At 60.9% G+C, this 18,622-nt stretch overlaps 2 protein-coding genes across 5 annotated transcripts in view; both read left to right on the top strand.

The window, feature by feature from the left end:
- NLGN3 (neuroligin 3) overlaps positions 1–9,458 on the top strand; it is a 24,581-nt gene extending 15,123 nt beyond the window's left edge. For 3 of the 4 annotated variants that reach the window (XM_087941225.1, XM_026716632.2, XM_026716630.2), the window contains 4 exons: positions 1,003–1,152; positions 2,110–2,295; positions 5,718–6,507; positions 7,160–9,458. In XM_087941225.1, the coding sequence (XP_087797351.1) occupies positions 1,003–1,152; positions 2,110–2,295; positions 5,718–6,507; positions 7,160–8,009 (1,976 nt within the window). In that variant the 3' untranslated portion in view covers positions 8,010–9,458. The remainder of the gene's footprint in view (positions 1–1,002; positions 1,153–2,109; positions 2,296–5,717; positions 6,508–7,159) is intronic. The other variant, XM_087941226.1, reaches the window with a different exon arrangement.
- LOC113446843 (uncharacterized) lies at positions 8,128–17,558 on the top strand. Its single transcript, XM_087941277.1, has 11 exons — positions 8,128–8,411; positions 12,127–12,194; positions 12,500–12,928; positions 13,377–13,450; positions 13,756–13,850; positions 14,155–14,247; positions 14,740–14,861; positions 15,317–15,425; positions 15,907–16,021; positions 16,392–16,635; positions 16,759–17,558. Exons 1-11 carry the CDS (start codon positions 8,128–8,130, stop codon positions 17,058–17,060), a joined length of 1,935 nt encoding a protein of 644 aa, XP_087797403.1. The 3' UTR covers positions 17,061–17,558.
- The last annotated feature ends 1,064 nt before the right edge of the window (positions 17,559–18,622 follow it).

Consider the following 18,622-nt stretch of genomic DNA (forward strand, 5'->3'; position numbering starts at 1 on the left):
GGTATCCGCTGCCCTTCCCCCACATGGGAACTTGGATGCCAGCACAGCTGAGGAAGCGGATGCCCACAGCACAGGCCTCCAAGCCAGGACTGAGGGGCCAGGATGTTCTTCCGGTTGTGCCTCTGGGAGTCTCGGTTGACATCCCTGCTTGTGTCCTTCGGCAGGGCCAGGCCCTCGGGGGCTGATTGGGCACGGGAGTGGCAATTCCTGTGGCCAGTGCTTTGTCTGTGCTGGGTGGAAGTGCCCTTGGTGGGGTTTGCTGCCCCCAGTCCCCTCGGAGGGCAGGTGAGGTCCCTGTCTGGGCTGCGTCTTGACAGGAAATGCCCAGCCGTTGCCGTGAGCTGCTTCTTGCTGATTTTCTGCTTATAATGTTTGTACTTAGACTGTCTGCTTGCTTTTGGGTTGCCAGCATAAAGAGCCCCCACTGGGCACCCTTGAGAGGGCAGTGCCATCTGACCACCTCTGCCCCGGGACGGTAGTGCCCAGGAGCGCAAGCTCTACCCGTGTGGGTCCCTGGGAGCTGCTCCTGCTGCTGCCTTGAGGGCATGGACGGGACAGGCAGGGCCAGCTGCTGTGGGGGCACAGGCTGCCATCCCGGCTCAGGGGCACTTGACCGAAGTGAGCAAGAGAGAAGGAGGGGGGCCGAGGGAGCAGGAATTTTGCAGGATCTGTTGGCAGCTTCCCAGAAGAAAGGAGGGGCCGGGCTGCCCCCTCCCAGAATATTTGCCCACCGAAAGGAGAGGCGCTGCGTCCCAACACTTCCTCCCCCTGGTGATTGCATCTCTCTTGGGCTCAGTCCCCCGCCCTGGACCCCTCAGCTGGCCACTGGACAGTGGGGCCCTCCAGAGCTCATGGGGCCTTCTCACGTTGTCTGCCAGGACGGAAACCTGTGGGCAGAGCTTGAGGTCCCTGCTGCGGTGCCTCTTTTCCCTGGGGCTAGGCCAAGGGTGGGTGCCCAGCAGGCCGTGCCAGACTCTTGTCTCCAGCTTCTCCCCCTTGCAGACATCCGAGACAGCGGGGCCAAGCCGGTGATGGTCTACATCCATGGGGGCTCCTACATGGAAGGCACAGGGAACATGATTGACGGCAGCGTGCTGGCCAGCTACGGCAACGTCATTGTCATCACTCTCAACTACCGTGTGGGCGTCCTGGGTACGGAGAGTCTCACGACGGGGCAGCCTGCGCTCCATCCCGGTGTGGGGAGGGGCCGTGGAAAGCCAGCACATCCCTTAGCAGCTTTGGGGAGAGGGGGGGGCGCTGTGGGGAATAAGGGCAGGGCCCTGCAGGTAGCAAGGTCCCCAGCCCTGGCACCGCCTGCTTTGCCCCAGTTCCCCCTCCAGCCCCCAGGACAGGCCCTCGACCCTCCTCAGGGCAAAGGTGGAAGCCGCCCTGGGCGCCCAGCTCGGAGTTCCCCTGTGCTTGCCCACTAGGGCCCCGCAGAGAGCAAGCATGGATCGGTGGTTAAATATTGTGGCAACCCTGTTTACCCACCTCCTCTCTGCACCACCCAGCAAGCACCACTAATACGCCTCCCCAGAGGGAGTATCCCATGGTCCTGCTGGGGGGCTGCCAGGTTCCTGGAGGGTTTCCTTGGAGCAGGAGGCAGGACAAGCCGCCCCTGCCGTGGCTTCTGGGGCCTTTGGCCACCCGAACTCCAGGCGCTGCCTTGGCATTTGAGGGTGCCTGGGTTGGGGCTGCAGCACCTTCCCTGACCTGAACTCAGCCGGAGTCACCCTCGGTTTGTGTAACACGCTTCAGCCCATTTCCGCATTGGTCCCTCTCCTGGGCTTGCAGAAATCACGAAGCCCCCAACATTTCAAAGCCTTGAAACTGCTACGGTTTTCCCTGGCCCGAGAGTAATTCAAAGCCCGCTTCTCTAGATCCAGTCCAAGAGAAACCGCCAACCGAGGACGGGGAGATTGCAAAGCTCAGAGTAGATGGGTGACCCCCAGGGAGTGGCTCCCAGCCCATCGCCCCAGGGGGATCTCAGGGCAGATGCCGTCAGAGCAGAGGAGGCTGTGGGAAGGGCGGGGGGAATGGCCCTTTGCAGGGGGGAGGGGCTGGAGGAGCTGGCTGGGGAGCAACTGGCTCTCCTCTGCTTACCCGCAGGATTCCTGAGCACCGGCGACCAGGCTGCCAAAGGCAACTATGGGCTCTTGGACCAGATCCAGGCTCTGCGCTGGATCAGCGAGAACATCGCCTTCTTTGGCGGAGACCCTTTGCGCATCACCGTCTTTGGGTCGGGCATCGGGGCTTCCTGCGTCAGCCTGCTCACCCTGTCACACCACTCCGAAGGTAAGGGAGGCCAAGGGGAGGACCCTGAGGAGTTGCCCCTCTTCCGGCCCCTCCTCCCCCAGGTTTTTACCATAGACGGGTTGTTCCTGCAATAATGGGGAATGCCCTCGTATCTCTGCATTCAGGATTGTAAGGAGGGAGGTGGCAATAACCTCCGTTTCAAAATAGGCTCACAATTGGAACTCACAACAGGCAGCCCCAAATGCTTAGGCATTGAAGTGGGCCCTTTGTGGGGGTGATGACAGTTGCACAGGCAAGATGTCTTAAAAGGGAAACAAACCTCGGGATATTCCCTTTGCCAAGTGGGCTTCAGGGGTTTCTCCAAGGACGGAGGTGGGCATCCCCCAGAGGCTGCGGCCTGTGGCCAGACACGGTCCAGGAGAGCTTGGCCAGAGGACTGTCCATCTGGCAGAGGAAGCCTCCAAGCTTCTCCTTCAGAAAAAGGGCCGGGAAGGAACCGAGCCCCCAACATGCACGAATTAGAACACCTGCCAGGCCCGCTTTGCTCCTTCAGCACCTGAATCCTGGCTGAGCTGGCTCATCCCAGGAAGAGTAGGGACCTCTGTGTAGACGGGGTGGACAAAGCCTCCCTGGACCTTCTCTGGGAAGCTGGAGGTGTCTGGGGGGGGGGGGCTCGATGCCGGGGGTCCCTGCCAGCTCGAGAGTCCATCAAGAGGGAATCTGCAGTCTAAAAACGATGCCTCTTGCAGGCCAGCATCACCGCCCGGAAAGCTTTAGGAGTATTTACCCTTGTCTCTGTCCCTGCCCCATGGTGCCCATGCCCTCCTCATGGACAGGTAACCCAGCACAGGTGCTGCCTTGGGGTTCGGAAGGATGCCTGGCTTTTCAGTTATCCCTCCAGCAGCTTTTAGGTGTCCAGTTTGCTGCCCAGGAGTTCCTGCAGTGGCTGGGAAAGCAGCACACCCAGCTTGGCTCGTATTCCCATCATGTCAAAGGCCGAGTTAACGTTATCACCCCTTTGGGGTGTTGAGAGAAGCACCTGCCCCGTAGAAGTCGGGGTGGGCTGCGGCCAGGATGCCTGTCTCGGGGCCAAGCCTCGTGGGGTTGCGGCAGGGGGCCCAAGAGCGCAGCTTCCCCAAGACTTGCAAGGGCCCAGGGGCTCCGTTCTCCCTCTGAGCTCCCCAAGGTTTTCCTGTACTCGGGCCAAGGGAGCCTCAGCGTCTAAGAGGTGGGGTCCACTGTGCCTCCACAGCTGTGGCTGAACCTCTGGCTGGCCACAGGGGGTCCTTTGAGTGGCCCTCTCCGATATCCAGCTGCCTTTCCACACCTCTGGAGTGCACAAGGCCAGGAAAAGCTTAGCTCTGCGTGCTCTGCTCTGGTTCCTTCGCTGCAGCAGGAAGGATCTAGGGCAGCCCCACACTGGGGACCACATCCCAGAGCCGCCAGCAGGGATGGCTTCCCAGGGTGGGAGGAGAGCCTCCATATCTCTTACGTTTACCAGCAGGGATGCAGAGGGGAAGGGGAGGGCCACACTGGGGGTTCTGCACCCCAAATCTTTCATTTGCCGAGACCCCCAAGGGATCTCCTGGGCCTCTACAAGGGGAGGCAGGCCAAGGCAGCCCGAGGGCTCCCCTGGCTGGGGAAGGCTCTCCTCTGCTTGCTGGAGGATGCTGGGAGGGTTGCTCAGCCTCCCCCCCCCCCAATGCTGGAAAGCATTAGGCACCAGCTGGAGCCCTGCCTGCCGAGCAGAGGCCCCAGAGGGGCCCAGGAGACCCCCTTTGGAGGGCTCCTGCCTGAGCTGTGCTCCAACCTCCACTCCGGCGGCTCTGCTGTCAGCCAAGAAAGTAGGCAGAAGCCCCCTCCCCCCGAGATGAGAGGGAGAATGGGCCTTTCACTTTGCCCACGGTGTGTGTGTGGGGGGGGGGTTGTCCCCCAGGAGGAGAGAAGAGGCAGGAGCCATTTCCGCCTCTTGCTGTGTGTGCAGGGCAGATCCGTCCACTTGTGCTGCCCAGCATCTGGAAAGCGAGAGGATGCCGGCCACGTGCCTTTCTGGGGCCTGCGAAGCCCATCCAGAGGCCCCCAGGAGGACATTCAAAGAGCCACACGCAGGGCTGGTGCAGCAGGTGGACAAGGGGGAAGGAGGCCCTGGCTAGCTGGCTGCAGCTTCCCCTTGCCCCGGGGCAGGAGGGCCTGAACTAGCCCGGTGTGGCTGTAGCGTAGCTGGGTTTGGTTGGACCCCCTGCTGGCCAATGGTCCCTCCCACCCTGATGCTTCTGGGTGGGGCTCCAACTGCCAAGAGATCAGGGCTGAGGAAGGCGGGCAGCAGGTCTGGGGAGGCTGCCTGAGGGGGCTGATCCCAAAGACACTGAGCGGCTTCCCGGGGCACAGTTGGCAGTCCTCCCCTCTGGGACGCAGCCTGGCGGTTGGAAGCCAGCTTCGGACACTTAGTGGTTGGAAGGCGACCCTGATGCAGGCTTCCTCCCAGGGGGTGGGGGTGGGGGTGGGGAGGGGTGGGGAAACAAGCGTGTGCAAGAGTCTTCCACGGGAGAATAGCGGGGCGTCCGGGAAGCTGCACAGTTGCTTTAAGGGAGCACAGGGGAGGCAAGGAAGGCGAGTCTTCCCCTTCCCCCAGTTCTGTGGCAAAGGTGCGCCTCATTGGTTACCTGGTAGGAGCTGGTGGGGGAGCTCCTGCCCTCTGCCCCTCCCTCCGGCTTCAGCTGCAAACGCAGCGCTTCCTGGACCGTTTTGTATTCCGAGGACAAGCCACACGGAAGGAACCTTGGCGCCTGGCCCGGCCTGGCACTCCTCTGCCAGCCCCAGGGCCTTTGTGGGCCGGCTTCCTAGGCCCAGCATCCTCGGCCTCTTGTGTTCCAGCCAGCAGAAAGGCTCCTTTGTGCCCCTGGGGAATGTGCAGTTTGCCGAGCCCACATTGGCACGGAGCAGGGCCCAGCTGGGCAGGAAATGAGGGCGGTTCTCTGTGGAGCGCGCAGGGTTAAGTACCATCGGCTTAACCCCCACAATGCCAGCCTCAGATTGCCCTGCCTGAGCGGGCGGGATGGGGCGGGGGGAGGCAGGAAGACCTCTTCTTCCATTCCGGCCCGTTGTTCCCAGAGACTGGGTGGAACAGGACCAGGATCACTTGGCCGGTGCCAGGCTGACATGGCGTGGCTGCCAGGGAGGGATTAGCAGAGATGGGAAGGGGGTTGTGCTAAGGCCGCAAGCCCAGGACGTGCATCCTGAAGCCTGGCCTTGGACGAAGGAGCCGGCCTGGCTGGAGATGAGCTTCCTCCGTTGGGCCATCTTGTCCTCCCGCTGCCCCTTTTCTTGCTTGGTTGCGACAGAGAGCAGCATGTAGGGTGGGTGGTGCCCCTTTGGCGGCGGCAGCAGCAGCAGCTTTCTTGAAGCCGAACGGTCCTGTTCGTGGTGCCCGTTTCTGCCATGGTGGTGTTCTTGTTTCCCAGGTCTCTTCCAGAGAGCCATCATCCAGAGCGGCTCCGCTCTGTCCAGTTGGGCAGTCAACTACCAGCCGGTGAAGTACACCAGTTTGCTGGCTGACAAAGTGGGCTGCAATGTTCTCGACACCGTGGACATGGTGGACTGCCTGAGGCAGAAGACTGCCAAGGAACTGGTGGAGCAGGACATCCAGCCGGCACGCTACCACGTGGCCTTTGGGCCAGTCATCGATGGGGACGTCATCCCAGACGACCCAGAGATCTTGATGGAGCAGGGAGAGTTTCTCAACTATGACATCATGCTCGGGGTCAACCAGGGTGAGGGACTGAAGTTTGTGGAGGGGGTCGTGGACCCGGAGGATGGTGTTTCAGGCAGCGATTTTGATTATTCTGTCTCCAATTTTGTGGACAACCTGTACGGCTACCCAGAGGGTAAGGACACCCTGCGCGAGACCATCAAGTTCATGTACACTGACTGGGCTGACCGGGACAACCCGGAAACACGGCGCAAGACCCTGGTGGCCCTCTTTACGGACCACCAGTGGGTGGAGCCATCGGTGGTGACTGCTGACCTTCACGCTCGCTATGGGTCCCCCACCTATTTCTACGCTTTTTATCACCACTGCCAGAGCCTCATGAAGCCACCCTGGTCTGATGCGGCCCACGGGGATGAGGTGCCTTACGTCTTTGGGATCCCCATGATTGGCCCCACCGACCTCTTTCCCTGCAACTTCTCCAAGAACGACATCATGCTCAGTGCCGTGGTTATGACCTACTGGACCAACTTTGCCAAGACCGGGTAGGTTGCCCCTCCCCAGACTGTGGCTTTGGTGGGGGTTGCCAGGTGGGGGGCTGGGCATTGAAAGGACCCTCCGCTGTCAGTGTCAAGGTGTGTGGGAAGAGATGGGAGCAAAGCTCCAGCCTGCGTGGCAGAGTTAGTCCTAGGCGTCTAAAATGGAGAGGAAGGGAGGACAAAAATGAAGCAAAGTCCTGTTCTCCTCAGAGGAGCAGGCTAACGTTGGACCAGTAGTTTGAGGGCACTGAAGGTAGCTTCTTTCTCCTGAGCCCCTCAAGGAAGGAGCCCCAAACCTGCTTTCTCTAGCCTACTCCCCTCCAGATCCTAGTGGGATGGCAGTTCCCAGAGTTCCCAGCCGGCGAGATTTAGGGAAAGTCCGGTTTTAATCCTTCTGATTACTGAAACACGAATCTCGGCCTTTGCCAAGCTGGATGATTCTGTGTTCTGAAAAGGCTCCACTCTCTGCAGCCCTCGAAAGACAGGGAGCCTGTCCATATAGATCGGAGTCCTTTGGGGCCAGGCGGCTCCACTGGGAACAATCCCCCCCCACCCTCAGAGAGCCCCCGCATTGGTGATGCACTAGGGGTTGCTGGTGGCCGCTTTCTCTCCCTCCCTTTCTCACTCGCTCTCTCTCTCTGCCTTCTCTCTCCCCCAGGGACCCTAACAAACCAGTGCCCCAGGACACCAAGTTCATCCACACCAAGGCCAATCGGTTTGAGGAAGTGGCCTGGTCCAAGTACAACCCTCGAGACCAGCTCTACCTGCACATTGGCCTCAAGCCTCGGGTGCGCGACCACTACCGTGCCACAAAGGTTGCCTTCTGGAAGCATCTGGTTCCACATCTGTACAACCTGCACGACATGTTCCACTACACCTCCACCACCACGAAGGTGCCGCCACCTGACACCACCCAGAATTCCCACATGGCGCGCCGTCCCAATGGGAAGGCCTGGAGCACCAAACGGCCGGCCATCTCTACCGCCTACACCAGCGAGGGTTCGCAGGAGAAGTGGAACCCCGAGCAAGACGGGGCAGGCACGCTCCTGGTGGAGAACCCCCGAGATTACTCCACCGAGCTGAGCGTCACGATTGCCGTGGGGGCCTCGCTCCTCTTCCTCAACGTTCTGGCCTTTGCAGCCCTCTACTACCGGAAGGACAAGCGACGGCAGGACACCCACCGCCAGCCCAGCCCGCAGCATGCCCCCGCCACCAATGATATCGGGCACACCCCAGAAGAAGAGATTCCCTCTCTGCAGACCAACCAGTCCCACCACGGAGACTGCGAGGCCGTGCCGACCCACGACGCCCTCCGCCTCTCTGCCTTGCCCGACTACACGCTCACGTTGCGCCGCTCACCCGACGACATTCCACTCATGACGCCCAACACCATCACCATGATCCCCAACTCCTTGGTGGGGCTGCAGACCCTGCACCCATACAACACCTTTGCTGCCAGCTTTAGCAGTACTGGGCTCCCTCACTCACACTCCACCACCCGGGTATAGCCGCCATGCACACGCTCCACCTCACTGGACCTTGGGCTATGGGGCCAGGCATGGCAACTCTCTTGGCTCGTAGTAACAAGTGCTTTGCTCGCCTCATCTCAAGAGCAGCTGAGGCTTCATGGAGTCCAGCAGAGAAGGCGAGGCCCCCCCAGGCTGCCCTGAGCTGAGTAAACCCTTTGTGCTCCCAGGTCCAGCTGGCACTGCCGAGGAAGCCCAGGACAGCCCCTCGCCTCCTGGAACAACCGTGGGGGGCTCCGCCTGGGCACCTCCTAGTGGGCACTCTTGGAACAGAGCTGTGCCAGTCTCTCTCTACCAACCTAGAGCCATGGAGAACGGCTCCCACAAGCTTAGCTGCCACCTTGTGGCTGGAGATGGCTGGCACTTCCTGGAGCTCTTAGACAGGTGCCATTTGGGGGTGGGGGTGTTTCTAAGCTCCATAGTGGGTCCTGGATCCCCTGGCCTTGATGCTGGGCCTAGCAGGCACCGCCTGGTACCCTGGCTCCATATCACACTTTTCATGTTGCGGAGATACCGTCTGTCTGTCTGTTTCTTTCCGAAAGACGTTTTTTAAGCAGATCTTTAGTTCTTTAAACACTAACGGAGACACCGTGTTTTGTCCTTTGTAAAGATTTTAAACTAAGTGTTCTTGATACAGCCAATTAGACCCACACGTCACCCAGGCGAGCACAGCCACCCCCCTCCTCCTCCTCTAGCTGCATCTGTGCCAAACTATGAAACCAGCAGGCTTCCCTGGGGGTGGGCAGTGGCACAGAGTAGACCACGAGGCCATTTTGTATTTTTGATATGCCCTTCCTAGCCATAGTGTCCAGTGGGCCATCCCTGCTCCTCCCCCTGCCCTCTGCCACGTCGGGTGCCTCGGCTTCAGGCTTCTTGCCAGCCTGTCTTGCCCTCCAACTCACGGCTATCCCTCTGCTGGTTGTTGGGGAAGCAGGGGGGAGGAGGGTGGCACATGTAGGGGCAGCGGGTTGGACGCAATGGGGCAGAAAGGGACTCGCCCCTGTGTGGCTGGCTGCCAGGTCCAGGACAGGGGCTGCTGGTTGACAGGCAGCTTGAGGACTTGCCACGGGTGGGTGTCAGGCCTGGGGTTTGGGGGAAGAGGGCAGGGCCTGGTGGGGGAGACAGCAGACAGCAAGCCCTGCCTTGTCGGAGTCTGGCGGGCAGGAGGGCCCACCCAGTGGCCAGCAGCACCGTCAGCTGGCAAGGGGAGGATTCCGAGGTGGTGGGAGCGGGACACGGAGGGAGGGGGCTCTCGGGCAGGTGGCCGGTGGGATTTGATCCAGCTTGCCTGGAAGTTCAAAACTTCTGCGTGGGTCTCCTCCACCCATCACCAGCCTGCTTCTCCCTGGGGGGGGGGAGGGGGAGGGGGGGATGTATTTTGGAGCGGAGGAAGGAGAACCAACTCCCAATAAAGTGGAAGGGATGTTTTTAGCTCCTGGCTGTGCTGTCTCTTCTTGGGCTGGAGTCACATTGGGGTGGGGAGGGAGGGGGGCGTCGCTCCCACCTGGGGTCTGGCAGCCTCTGGGAAGCCCCTGGTTCTCTTTCCCCAAGGGGCCCCTTGCCAGCTGCCCTTCACTAAGTTTGGTCTGACAGGCCAGATTGACAGAGGCAGCCCCTGGCCTCAAGTACCACCCCTCCCACCATTTCCAGCCCCCCCCCCCCCAAGCCTTTGTGCTTTGGAGCAGCAGCGGATGGGGAATCCCTCCCTGCCTTTAGGGTCCCAAGGCCCCACTACTGCAGCCATTACCGCTGGGGGCCATCTAAAGCCACAGCTTTGCTTGTTCTCTCCTCATTGGCAAAGTGGCACATGACGGGGCCAGGAGGGCCCCCAGGAGCCAGTGCCAAGGACCTTCACTGGTGTCTCTTGCCAAGCATCTTGGGGGGGGGGGCTCCCATCACCCGCTCCCTGCGATCTCGTGTGCCCCCTCCTCTTCATGGCTTGATGCCGGTTCTGGTGGTGTTTCCATGGCAACCGGGAGCCACCAGCCGAAGCCTTTTGCAGCCGGACCAAGGCACCTGTCGTGGGCTGGGGAGGTGGGGCTAGCTGGGACCCCACTTCTGCATCAGGATGGGGGAGGGGGTTCACCAAAAGCGGGGCGGAGGCGGCAGGGCTGGTTCCAGAGCCTTCTACAGCTCTCCCGCCCCGACCGATCCTGCCTCACCAGCCCAGAAGAGGCGCCTCACTGGACTCCCCAGGAGCCCTTTCAAATGCCAGCTGGGCCCCCCCCATTTCCCCCTCCAACAACGCAGGCTTTGCGAGAGGCACCTGTTGCATCCCAGGAGGAAGCCCCCTCAGTCCCTGGGAGGCCAACCTCCCTCAGCTGCTTGAGGGAACACCTGTGGGGGGGGGCTCTGCCAGGCTCATTTCTGCTGCCCACCCCCACCCAATCTGCGCTGCTTCCGTCCCTCAGAGCCCCTCCCCAAGCAGCCCCTGGCTGAGGAGGATTCCTGACCCCGCTGCCTCTGCCTTCCATGCCCCCCTTGCCAGCCCCCAGCCCCACCCGTGAACCCAGCGGGCCAGGCCAAACCGGCTGCTGCCTGGGGTCTTTCTCAGCAAAGGCCGCATAGAAACCACTTGGAATAAAGCCCCCCCCGCCCCCCGCCCCCTCTTGCTGTCCTAGCCATTTCATTTAGCAGGTAAAATCTTCGCTGTGCTCCTGGTATTTCTTCCGGCAGCTGGACAGATGTTACAATAGGGATAGTGAAGGAGGCTGGACGCTGTAGTCCAGCAGTAGCTGACCAATAAGGCTCCCCCCCCATGACACCCCCGCATAATACAACAAAGCGTCCCCCGCCCTCAGCCATGGCTTCTGCCTCCCAGAGTGGCCTTCATGCCCCTGCAGACAAATTGGGGGGCGGAGGAGGGGCGGAGGAGTGGGGGGGAAGCTGCTTCCAGCAGAAGGCACAAGCATTCAGCCCCACCATGGACGGAGAGCAGGCAGCCATCCGGGATTCTTCTCCATGGCAACCAGGGTTTGTAGAATGCTGGTTCAATCACCCTCCTCCCCAGTGCCTTTCTGCGGGGATTGTGTGTGTGTGTGTGTGTGTGTGTGTGTGTGTGCATGCGCACATGCAGGCACTGTCTGCAGGATCACGTCCCCAAAATGGGTTACCTTACAAACTTTCATTGTCTCAAATGGGGGGAGCAGGGGGGCGGAACAGCCTGGGTTTCCTCCAATCCTTCAAACCGTTTAGGCCAGCCTCCGAGTTGGGGTCCGCATGAATGAGGGTGCACATGAAAAGTGGGGGGAGGGGGAGGGGGAGGGGAGGGAGGAGCAGGCTTCATTTCCAATTCATCAGCACACAACACAGGCACAACACACACACACACACACACACCAGGCACAGGTTTCCACCCTGCAGATGAATCTGCGCTTCAGCCCAGCTCTCTCCGCAGAATCCCAGGGTCACCTTGCTTGCCAAGATGGGGTGGGGGGGGGGTCGTTGGTGGGGGGCTATTTATTCTCACTCAGCATCCGGAACAGACTGCTGCCATTTCTGCAGAAGGCTGTGGAGGAATGGAGGCGGGAGGTCCCGATTCAAGGGCCGTCTTACGGCCAGCCTCAGCTGCTCTTGCCAAAGCGGGCTTTGCCCCTTTGCCCCTTTGGATAAGGGCAGCTGGGCGCCCCAGCCGAGACCGAGGCCGACTGGCTGCTTTTGCCCCAGATGAAGGCAGGAGGGAGACAGAGAATTTGGCCCACAGGAGAGGGCTGAGTGCCCCAAGCCACCAAGTGGCCAGTTTTGCATGGGGACCTTTGGTGCCCATCAGTTTCTGCCTTCGGTTCTGGCAGCCACCCGCCCAGCATCTCCTGCCCCGCCCCCCACCACACTTCTCGCATTGAAGGAACGTCTGACCCGCCCCCTGCCCCCGCCCAGCAGCTCCTGGGAGTTGACTCCGGTGCTGGGCTGGAAGGATTTCAAGGAGTGTGGGGGAAGCTGGCCTTATTTTCCCCTTGGAAGAGCTTAAAGCTGCAGTGCCCCTTTTTTCACTTCCCGGTCCAAAAGGGGGGTGAACGGCTCAGTTCCCACATTGGCCTCGTCTAAGCCTTTGGGGGAGGAGCAGAGGGCCCCCTCCCCTTCCGGCTTTCTGTCTGCCTAGGGAAGAAGCAGCTGAGGCCGGACTGACCCCCCCGCCCCCGCCTCTCCGGCCTGCTCCAACGCAGCCAGGTAGCCTCGGGCACAAGGCACGCCACGAGGCCGCCGGGACTGGCAGGGAGCCCCTCTGCCCAGGGGGGCCTCGCTGGGCATCGAAAGGGGCCCAGGCGGCTGGTCCCGGCTGGGCTTCTCCCTCCGTCCCTCTGGAGCCGCTTCCCCGGAGCCTCAGGGCCCCCAAACCTTTGCCGTTTCAATTGCATCGATTAGAGGCCTTTAGATACCCAATTGATGCAATCCAATCCCCCCGCCGGATCCTGCCGAGCCACGCCCACCCAGCGGGGCTCATCGCCTTAACCCAGACCCCACCCCGCCACCAGGCGACTACACCTCCCATCGTTCCCAGCCACGAGAGGCGAGGCAGGTGGGCGGAGGTCCCTTGAAAAGAGGCCGCCGGGCGTCTCGGCCGCCCGGCGCGGGCAAGAAGGCGCCAGGGCCGCAGCGACCCCCCGGGCACCGCCCCCATGGCCTCCCCGCGAGCGCTGGCCTTGTGCTGCGAGCCCGGCTCTCCGGCGGCGGCGGCGGCGGCGGCGGGGCTGTGGCGCCTCTCCCGGCAGCTGCCCCCTGGCCCGGACTGGCCCTCGGCAGCGCCGCGCTGGGACTGCTGGCCGGCGCGCTGCTGGCCGCGCTCCGCAGCCGGCCGCGCCACCGCTGCAGCGGCTCTTGCCGGGTCTCCGCCGGGCGCGGCTGGGCTCCGGGCAGGGCGCTGCGGGCAGCCGCGCTCCTGGGCAGCTTCCTGGGCACGGCGGGTGAGTGACGGGAGCAGCCGGGGCGGCCCTCGCCCTCCTCCCTCCCGCCCAGCCCCGCCAGGCAGCGGGCAGGAGCGGCTCCGGGCGCCTTCCCGGCTCGGCTGGCCCCGAATTCTGGGGGCTTCTGGGCAGGGCTGGGGGCCGCTTGCGGGGGGGCAGATGCCCAGAGCCCCTCCCTGGCACGCTAGAGAAAGAGCACCCCCCCTCCCCACCTTCCCCAATTGCTGTTCAGCTGCAAATTACATAACTAACTATGTTTGCTTAATTGTAATGAAATCAGTTTTATATTTCTGTCCTAGCTTGGCTAACTTTAAAAACATCACCCCAATACGGAGGCCAAACTTGGCTTCTGCAGGGCGGGGGGCATAACGCCCTACCCCCATTTCCCCCCTCCCCACACCAATCCCAGCCTGGCCAGGATCCTAACCAGCTCTCCCTCCTCTTGCAGGGATCCTGGCGCGCTCTGTGCTCTGGCTGGCTGCTCCTTTGGGGTCCCTGCCTTCCCTCTGCCGCCTGATCGTGGTACGTGGGACAGAGGAGAGCAGCCCGGCTGGTGCTCCAGCCTCCATTAAGAGTGCCTGAGTGAAAGGCCAGTTGGGATGCTGGAATCCAGTCATGTGAAAAGAGAGCCGAAGCAAGCCGACCCCCGCCCCGCCCCTTTTGCTCTCTTCCTAGGGGCCTTCTGCTCCTGTGGGGCCTCCCTCCAACACTGACACCCCCCCACGCATTTAAAGGCCAGAGGGCAATTTGGGGCCCTCATTTCCTGCATTGCCCCCCTGCACCGGTCCCGCCTTCCTCCCCACTGACCTTCACTTCTCTTCCTCCAGGTTTGGGTGCAGTTTGGGTTCTCCTCCCACTTCTGGGCTCTCTTCTGCTACTCTCTGGAAGCGGCCCTGCTGCTGCAGAACCCCACCAGCCACAGGTGTGAAGGGGACCCCCTGGTGCCGGCCCCACTTTGAGCTCTGGAGCTGATTTTGAGGAGGGGGAGGGGAGGGGAGGTTCTGATGGAGATCTTGCAACCCCCCCACACACACACCTGGAAGGGCTCAGGTGTGCTGGGCCCCAAGGAGAGCTCCGGCTGCCTTGCACAGTGGGGGGCCTGCACTTCCCCCCTTGCAGGGAGCCTCCCTCTGTCTGAACCCCTGTGTCCCCCCCCCCCCCAGGTGGAAGCTGATGAGGGCCTCCCACTGACCAGCAGGGGGTTCTGTGCTCCTCCTCCTGACCAGGTCCTTGACTCCTTACGGCCTCCTCTGCTGGGGGCTGCCAGCCATCCAGGTCCTCCTTGGACTCTTGCTCCTGACGAAGCCCCAGGACACGGAGTAAGCGCCCTCCTGCCACCTCCGGGACGAGCCTCTTCTAAACTGGCACCTGGGAGGGGAAAGTGGCCGGGGGCCTTCAACCCACGAGTCACAATGGGCGGAGCAGGAGGTCCCAGTGAGTAAGGGGGAGGTTGGGCTGGTGCTGCCCAAGGCCAGGGGGTCCTGTGGTGGTGAAAGCCGGGGCAGAAGAAGCTGCCCCCCAGGACCTGTCCTCTTGCATGCTCAGCATTTGAAGGCAGTGCGCTAGCACTGGAGCTGCGCCCCGCCTGGACTGCCAGCCAGCGGCCAACATCTGGCGTGTCTCCAGCTGCTGCTGCTCCTTCAAATCTTGCAGGGACCTGCTTCCCACCCCACCCCACCCCCCCTTGCCAACTCTCCTGCCCCTTCCTGGGCCCAAATCCAGAGGCCTGAAAGGACAAGCAGCCTGAGCAAACAAAAGTTGGCCTCCGGTGGTTTGGTTTTTAATTAGCTCTGCCGTTCCTCTTATCCCAGCTGCAGCTCACACCACGGATTGGCATGGATCCTGGAAACTGTGTGTTACGCTTCTAGCTTTGTGCCACTCTCCTTAGTTGTTTTGGGAAGTCCCCTGCTCTTTTACAAAGCACTCCAGGCAGGTAAATTATCTTGCATTTATTTATAGGTTTGTCCATTGATTGTTTACCAATAGGCGATGTCCACCTAACCAGTGAGGTTTTATTGGACAAACCGTGATACAAGCAGCTGGGACTCTGCTCTCTGACACCCACCAGCCGTATCCTCCATGGTCTGACTTCTTATCGGGCAGCTCCTCCAACTAGCTAAGAGAACAAGTGGGGATGGGGGCCTCTTGAGGCTGGGAAAGGAGCAGCCCTGGGAGGAGACCGGCCCCTCGCGAGAAGAGAGGCGAAAGTTTTGCACGAAAGGAAGGCGCCAGGAGGGGGTAACGCCAGGCCTGAGTTGCAGCCGGCCCACCTTGGCCACTGGCAGGGTGGAGGGCCAGGCGGGCGGCTGCGCACCAGGCGCTCCCTGGGCCCCACTTGGGCAGCGGCAGTGCCTCCATGCTGAGCCTGGGCGGCCTTTCTTCCCACAGTGCCAGCTCTGCTGCGGAGGGGCCGGGGGATGCAGGCGGCCGGAGAATGGCACCAGCAGCAGGAGCTGCGCAGGAGGTTCACGAGCGTCATGGTGGCCTTTGCTGCTTGGTAGTATAGCCTTTATTCCAGGACCCTTTTCGTGCCATCTGTGCCCTGCCCTAACCTGGCAGGTGCCAGACCACAGGAAGGCAGGCGTCCCAATCACAGCACACGCACACACACACACAGACCTACCAGGGCGGCTTCAGCTTGCCAAGGCCCTGGATTGTCTCCCAACGTTGGAGATCTGCTGGTTCGGAGGGGGTATCTTTCTTCAGGGCCCCCTGTTCCTCCAGAGGAGCTGTGCAACACAGGGCCATACTGCGAAGGGTCTCTTGGTGGGTTTCCCTTGTGCCCCAGGAAGGGGTCTTGGCGCTTCTTCCCTGGCTAGAAGCTTTCTTGACTAGCAGGTCCAAAATAAATGATCAACCAGCCCCCAGCAGTCCAGGGAGCCCTGGGTTTGCAAGAGCACAGCCGGACCCCACCCCCACACTGGTGGGGCCCCAAATTAAGCGGGATTTGATTTTAAAAAGGCTTTTTTCTTTTCCAGCTGGCTGGCCAATGTCCTGCATGAGCTACTGCTGTTGCTGCTGGAATTGGAGCCCTTGGGGAGATGGGGCACCGGGCAGCTGCGTGGGGCAGCCCTCACCTGCTGGGCAGTTATGGTGGGTTGGGGTGTGTCCCCCGTCAGCATGCGCTAGAGCTGCGGGGCCCTCCAAAGGCCAACACCCCGAGAAGTCTGTCTCCTTAGAGGGCCTTTGCAGCCCTGGGCTGCGTCCTTGGAACTGAACCCCAGCGGGGGAGGGAGCTGCGGGGGTCTCTTGGACATTTTGCAGTCTCACCGCTCTTGCAAGGGAGGTTGGCCTTCCCAAGCCGCCCTCCTCCTCTTCGCTCCTCCAAACACTTGCAGAATTATAAAGGTTCTGCCAAGATGTTGGGAAATAAGTTGCCCAAGCCAGTGAGCCAAGCCACACAGCAGGATGGGGAACCGGTCAGCCTCTCTCTGAGGGTCTTCTGTCTTGCTCCTCTTCCCAGATTATCTTAAACCCTCTTTCTGGAGCCCTGCTGATCCTGGCATTTTCATCCTGGAAAAGCAGGTGGTGCAGCAGGAAACAGGCACCCAACTGGAGACCCCCTGTGGAAATCCCGGGGGGCGGCCTAAAGGAGAGTGGCCCCCTCCCAGGCCGTGCCCTGGAACCAGCCGTAGGTTGCCGGATTGAGCCGGGGCCCCTGGAGGTGTCGAGCCTCCTGGTCTCCTTCGAGAGCAGCACTTCGCTGGGTGAGGGGAGCGGCCTGTGCTGAGTGCCCTGCCGATGCTGAGGGGCCGGGCGGGGGGGGGGCAGGAGGCACCAATGGCTGAGGGAGCCCCCTTCCCTGGGCTCAGATCCTTCTCTCCTTCCAGACTTCCTCTGCGAGGGGCCTGGGGGCTGCCCCGTCCAGCCTCAGAGCCGACATGAGCAAAGCTGCCCCGAAGACTCAACCCCACTGCCGGTCGGCTCCTGCTCCTGCTGCAAGGAGGGCACTTGGGCTGGCTGCACCCCACCAGCCAGGCCCGCTGGCCCCATGCGTGCAGGGCCTGCCTCCCCCACCACTCCTGGGGTTCCAGCCAGCTGGCCGGTCCAGGCAGGGGACGGGAGCCTTTGGAAGAGACCGGGGCCCAGCTGGGTCGGAAGCAGAATTCCCTCGGATGAAGAAGCTCTGTAAAACAAGGGAGGATTTTCGGAAGAACAAACTACAAGAAACACGTTAATTTTTAACTGTAGAAAGTTTATTTGACCTGCCAGCGGAAGCGCTGAACGTTGGATCAATTCAGACGCAGAATCATTGATCTTCTGGTAAAAGTTTGCAAAGGGCTGATAAAAATCCCAAGTGCTGGGAGCACCAGTGCTTCGATCCATGGAATAAGAGAATTTATAATGTAATAGAATGGTGGGAAACCAAATGTTTGTAAGCATGTAAAAGGAACATTATTTGGATGAAGAAGGCAACTTCTGCCTCTTCAAGTTCTGATTAAAAAGTCTGTAATAACCGCAAAGACAACCAAGATTCTCGATCTTCTGCCTGATCTCTCCTCTCACCTAAGTAACCCAGTGAATTTAGCAGCCATGGGGTCAGAGGTCAGATGACCACTGGATTTGGTAAATGGCTCAAGAATAGGAACACAATGAAGAAATAAAATAGAGCTTTTACAATACTGGCAAACATTGCAAGGATGGTGTTTCCAAATAGACCCCAGGGCCATTGTAGCTTAGTTGGAGCGGGTGAAGAAGTAGCCGAGAGTTGTGGAAACCAGCAGATTACCTAAACCTCCGGCATCCAGAGCAGATCCTTAAACTGGGAAACGGATCTTTTGAAAGAACAATCCTGCCTGGGAAAAGCTTTCCTCTTCTGGAGGCGGGCTGGCTGGGGATGAGAGACCCAAAATGGAGGATCCCAGGTGCGCTACAGCCAGGGCCCTTTGAAGTGGGAAAAGGGGATGGATTGATAGGTGGTGTTTATAAACTGCCAGCTTCAACAAAGGCGACTCTGAGGGGTTTACATCATCAAGGCTGAGTGGGCAAAGTCAGTGGGAGGTCAGATGGAGAGAAACCCACCGATTCCTCCAGCGTCGGGATCGTCCTGGAAGAGGAGACCCTCAGGGATTGGCTTGGATAGTGACGTCTGTGGGCAGAGTTCCTCTGAGGAAGAGCAAAGCGCCAGCAAGGAGGAGTCGTCGTTTGAAGGAGGAGTTAGGCTCCTTTACAGTTTTAGGGGTTTGGGCTGGGCCTAAAGAAACTTCTGCAAATGTCTACCGCAGTGGCCGGCTGGGGGATTCTGGGAATTGAAGTCCACACATCTTCAAGTTGCCACGGTTTAGAACGGCTGGTCAACAGGCTCCGGGGAAGCAGGGGAATGGTTGGCCTGGGCTTGATTGGCAGGGCGCCTGGAGAGACCAAGGATGGCCCTTCCGGCACGCTGGGCTTCTCTGCCTGCCTGCTCCTTGCTCTTGCCAGCCTCCAGCGCCCGCTGCCCTGCTCAGGAATCCACTTGAGTCACCGTACTCCACCCCCCTCGAGCCCCCCCCCTCCTTCCTGGCCACGCAATCCTAGGCATGACCGGGACTTTGGGTGGCTGCTAAACTTTCCCCCCGTTCTTTGTGGGCACAGGCTGAGCTGTACCAGGGACCAAGGTGATAAGTTTTGCGCTGACGGTCAACGGAGTCTGCCCTGCCCACCTAATCAGGGAAACGCCACTGCTCACCTTGGTGCCCCGGAAGAGAGCAGGGC

This window comes from Pseudonaja textilis, chromosome 12 (genome assembly GCF_049901715.1).
Source record: "Pseudonaja textilis isolate UNSWEBS1 chromosome 12, rPseTex1.2, whole genome shotgun sequence".
NCBI lineage: Eukaryota > Metazoa > Chordata > Lepidosauria > Squamata > Elapidae > Pseudonaja > Pseudonaja textilis.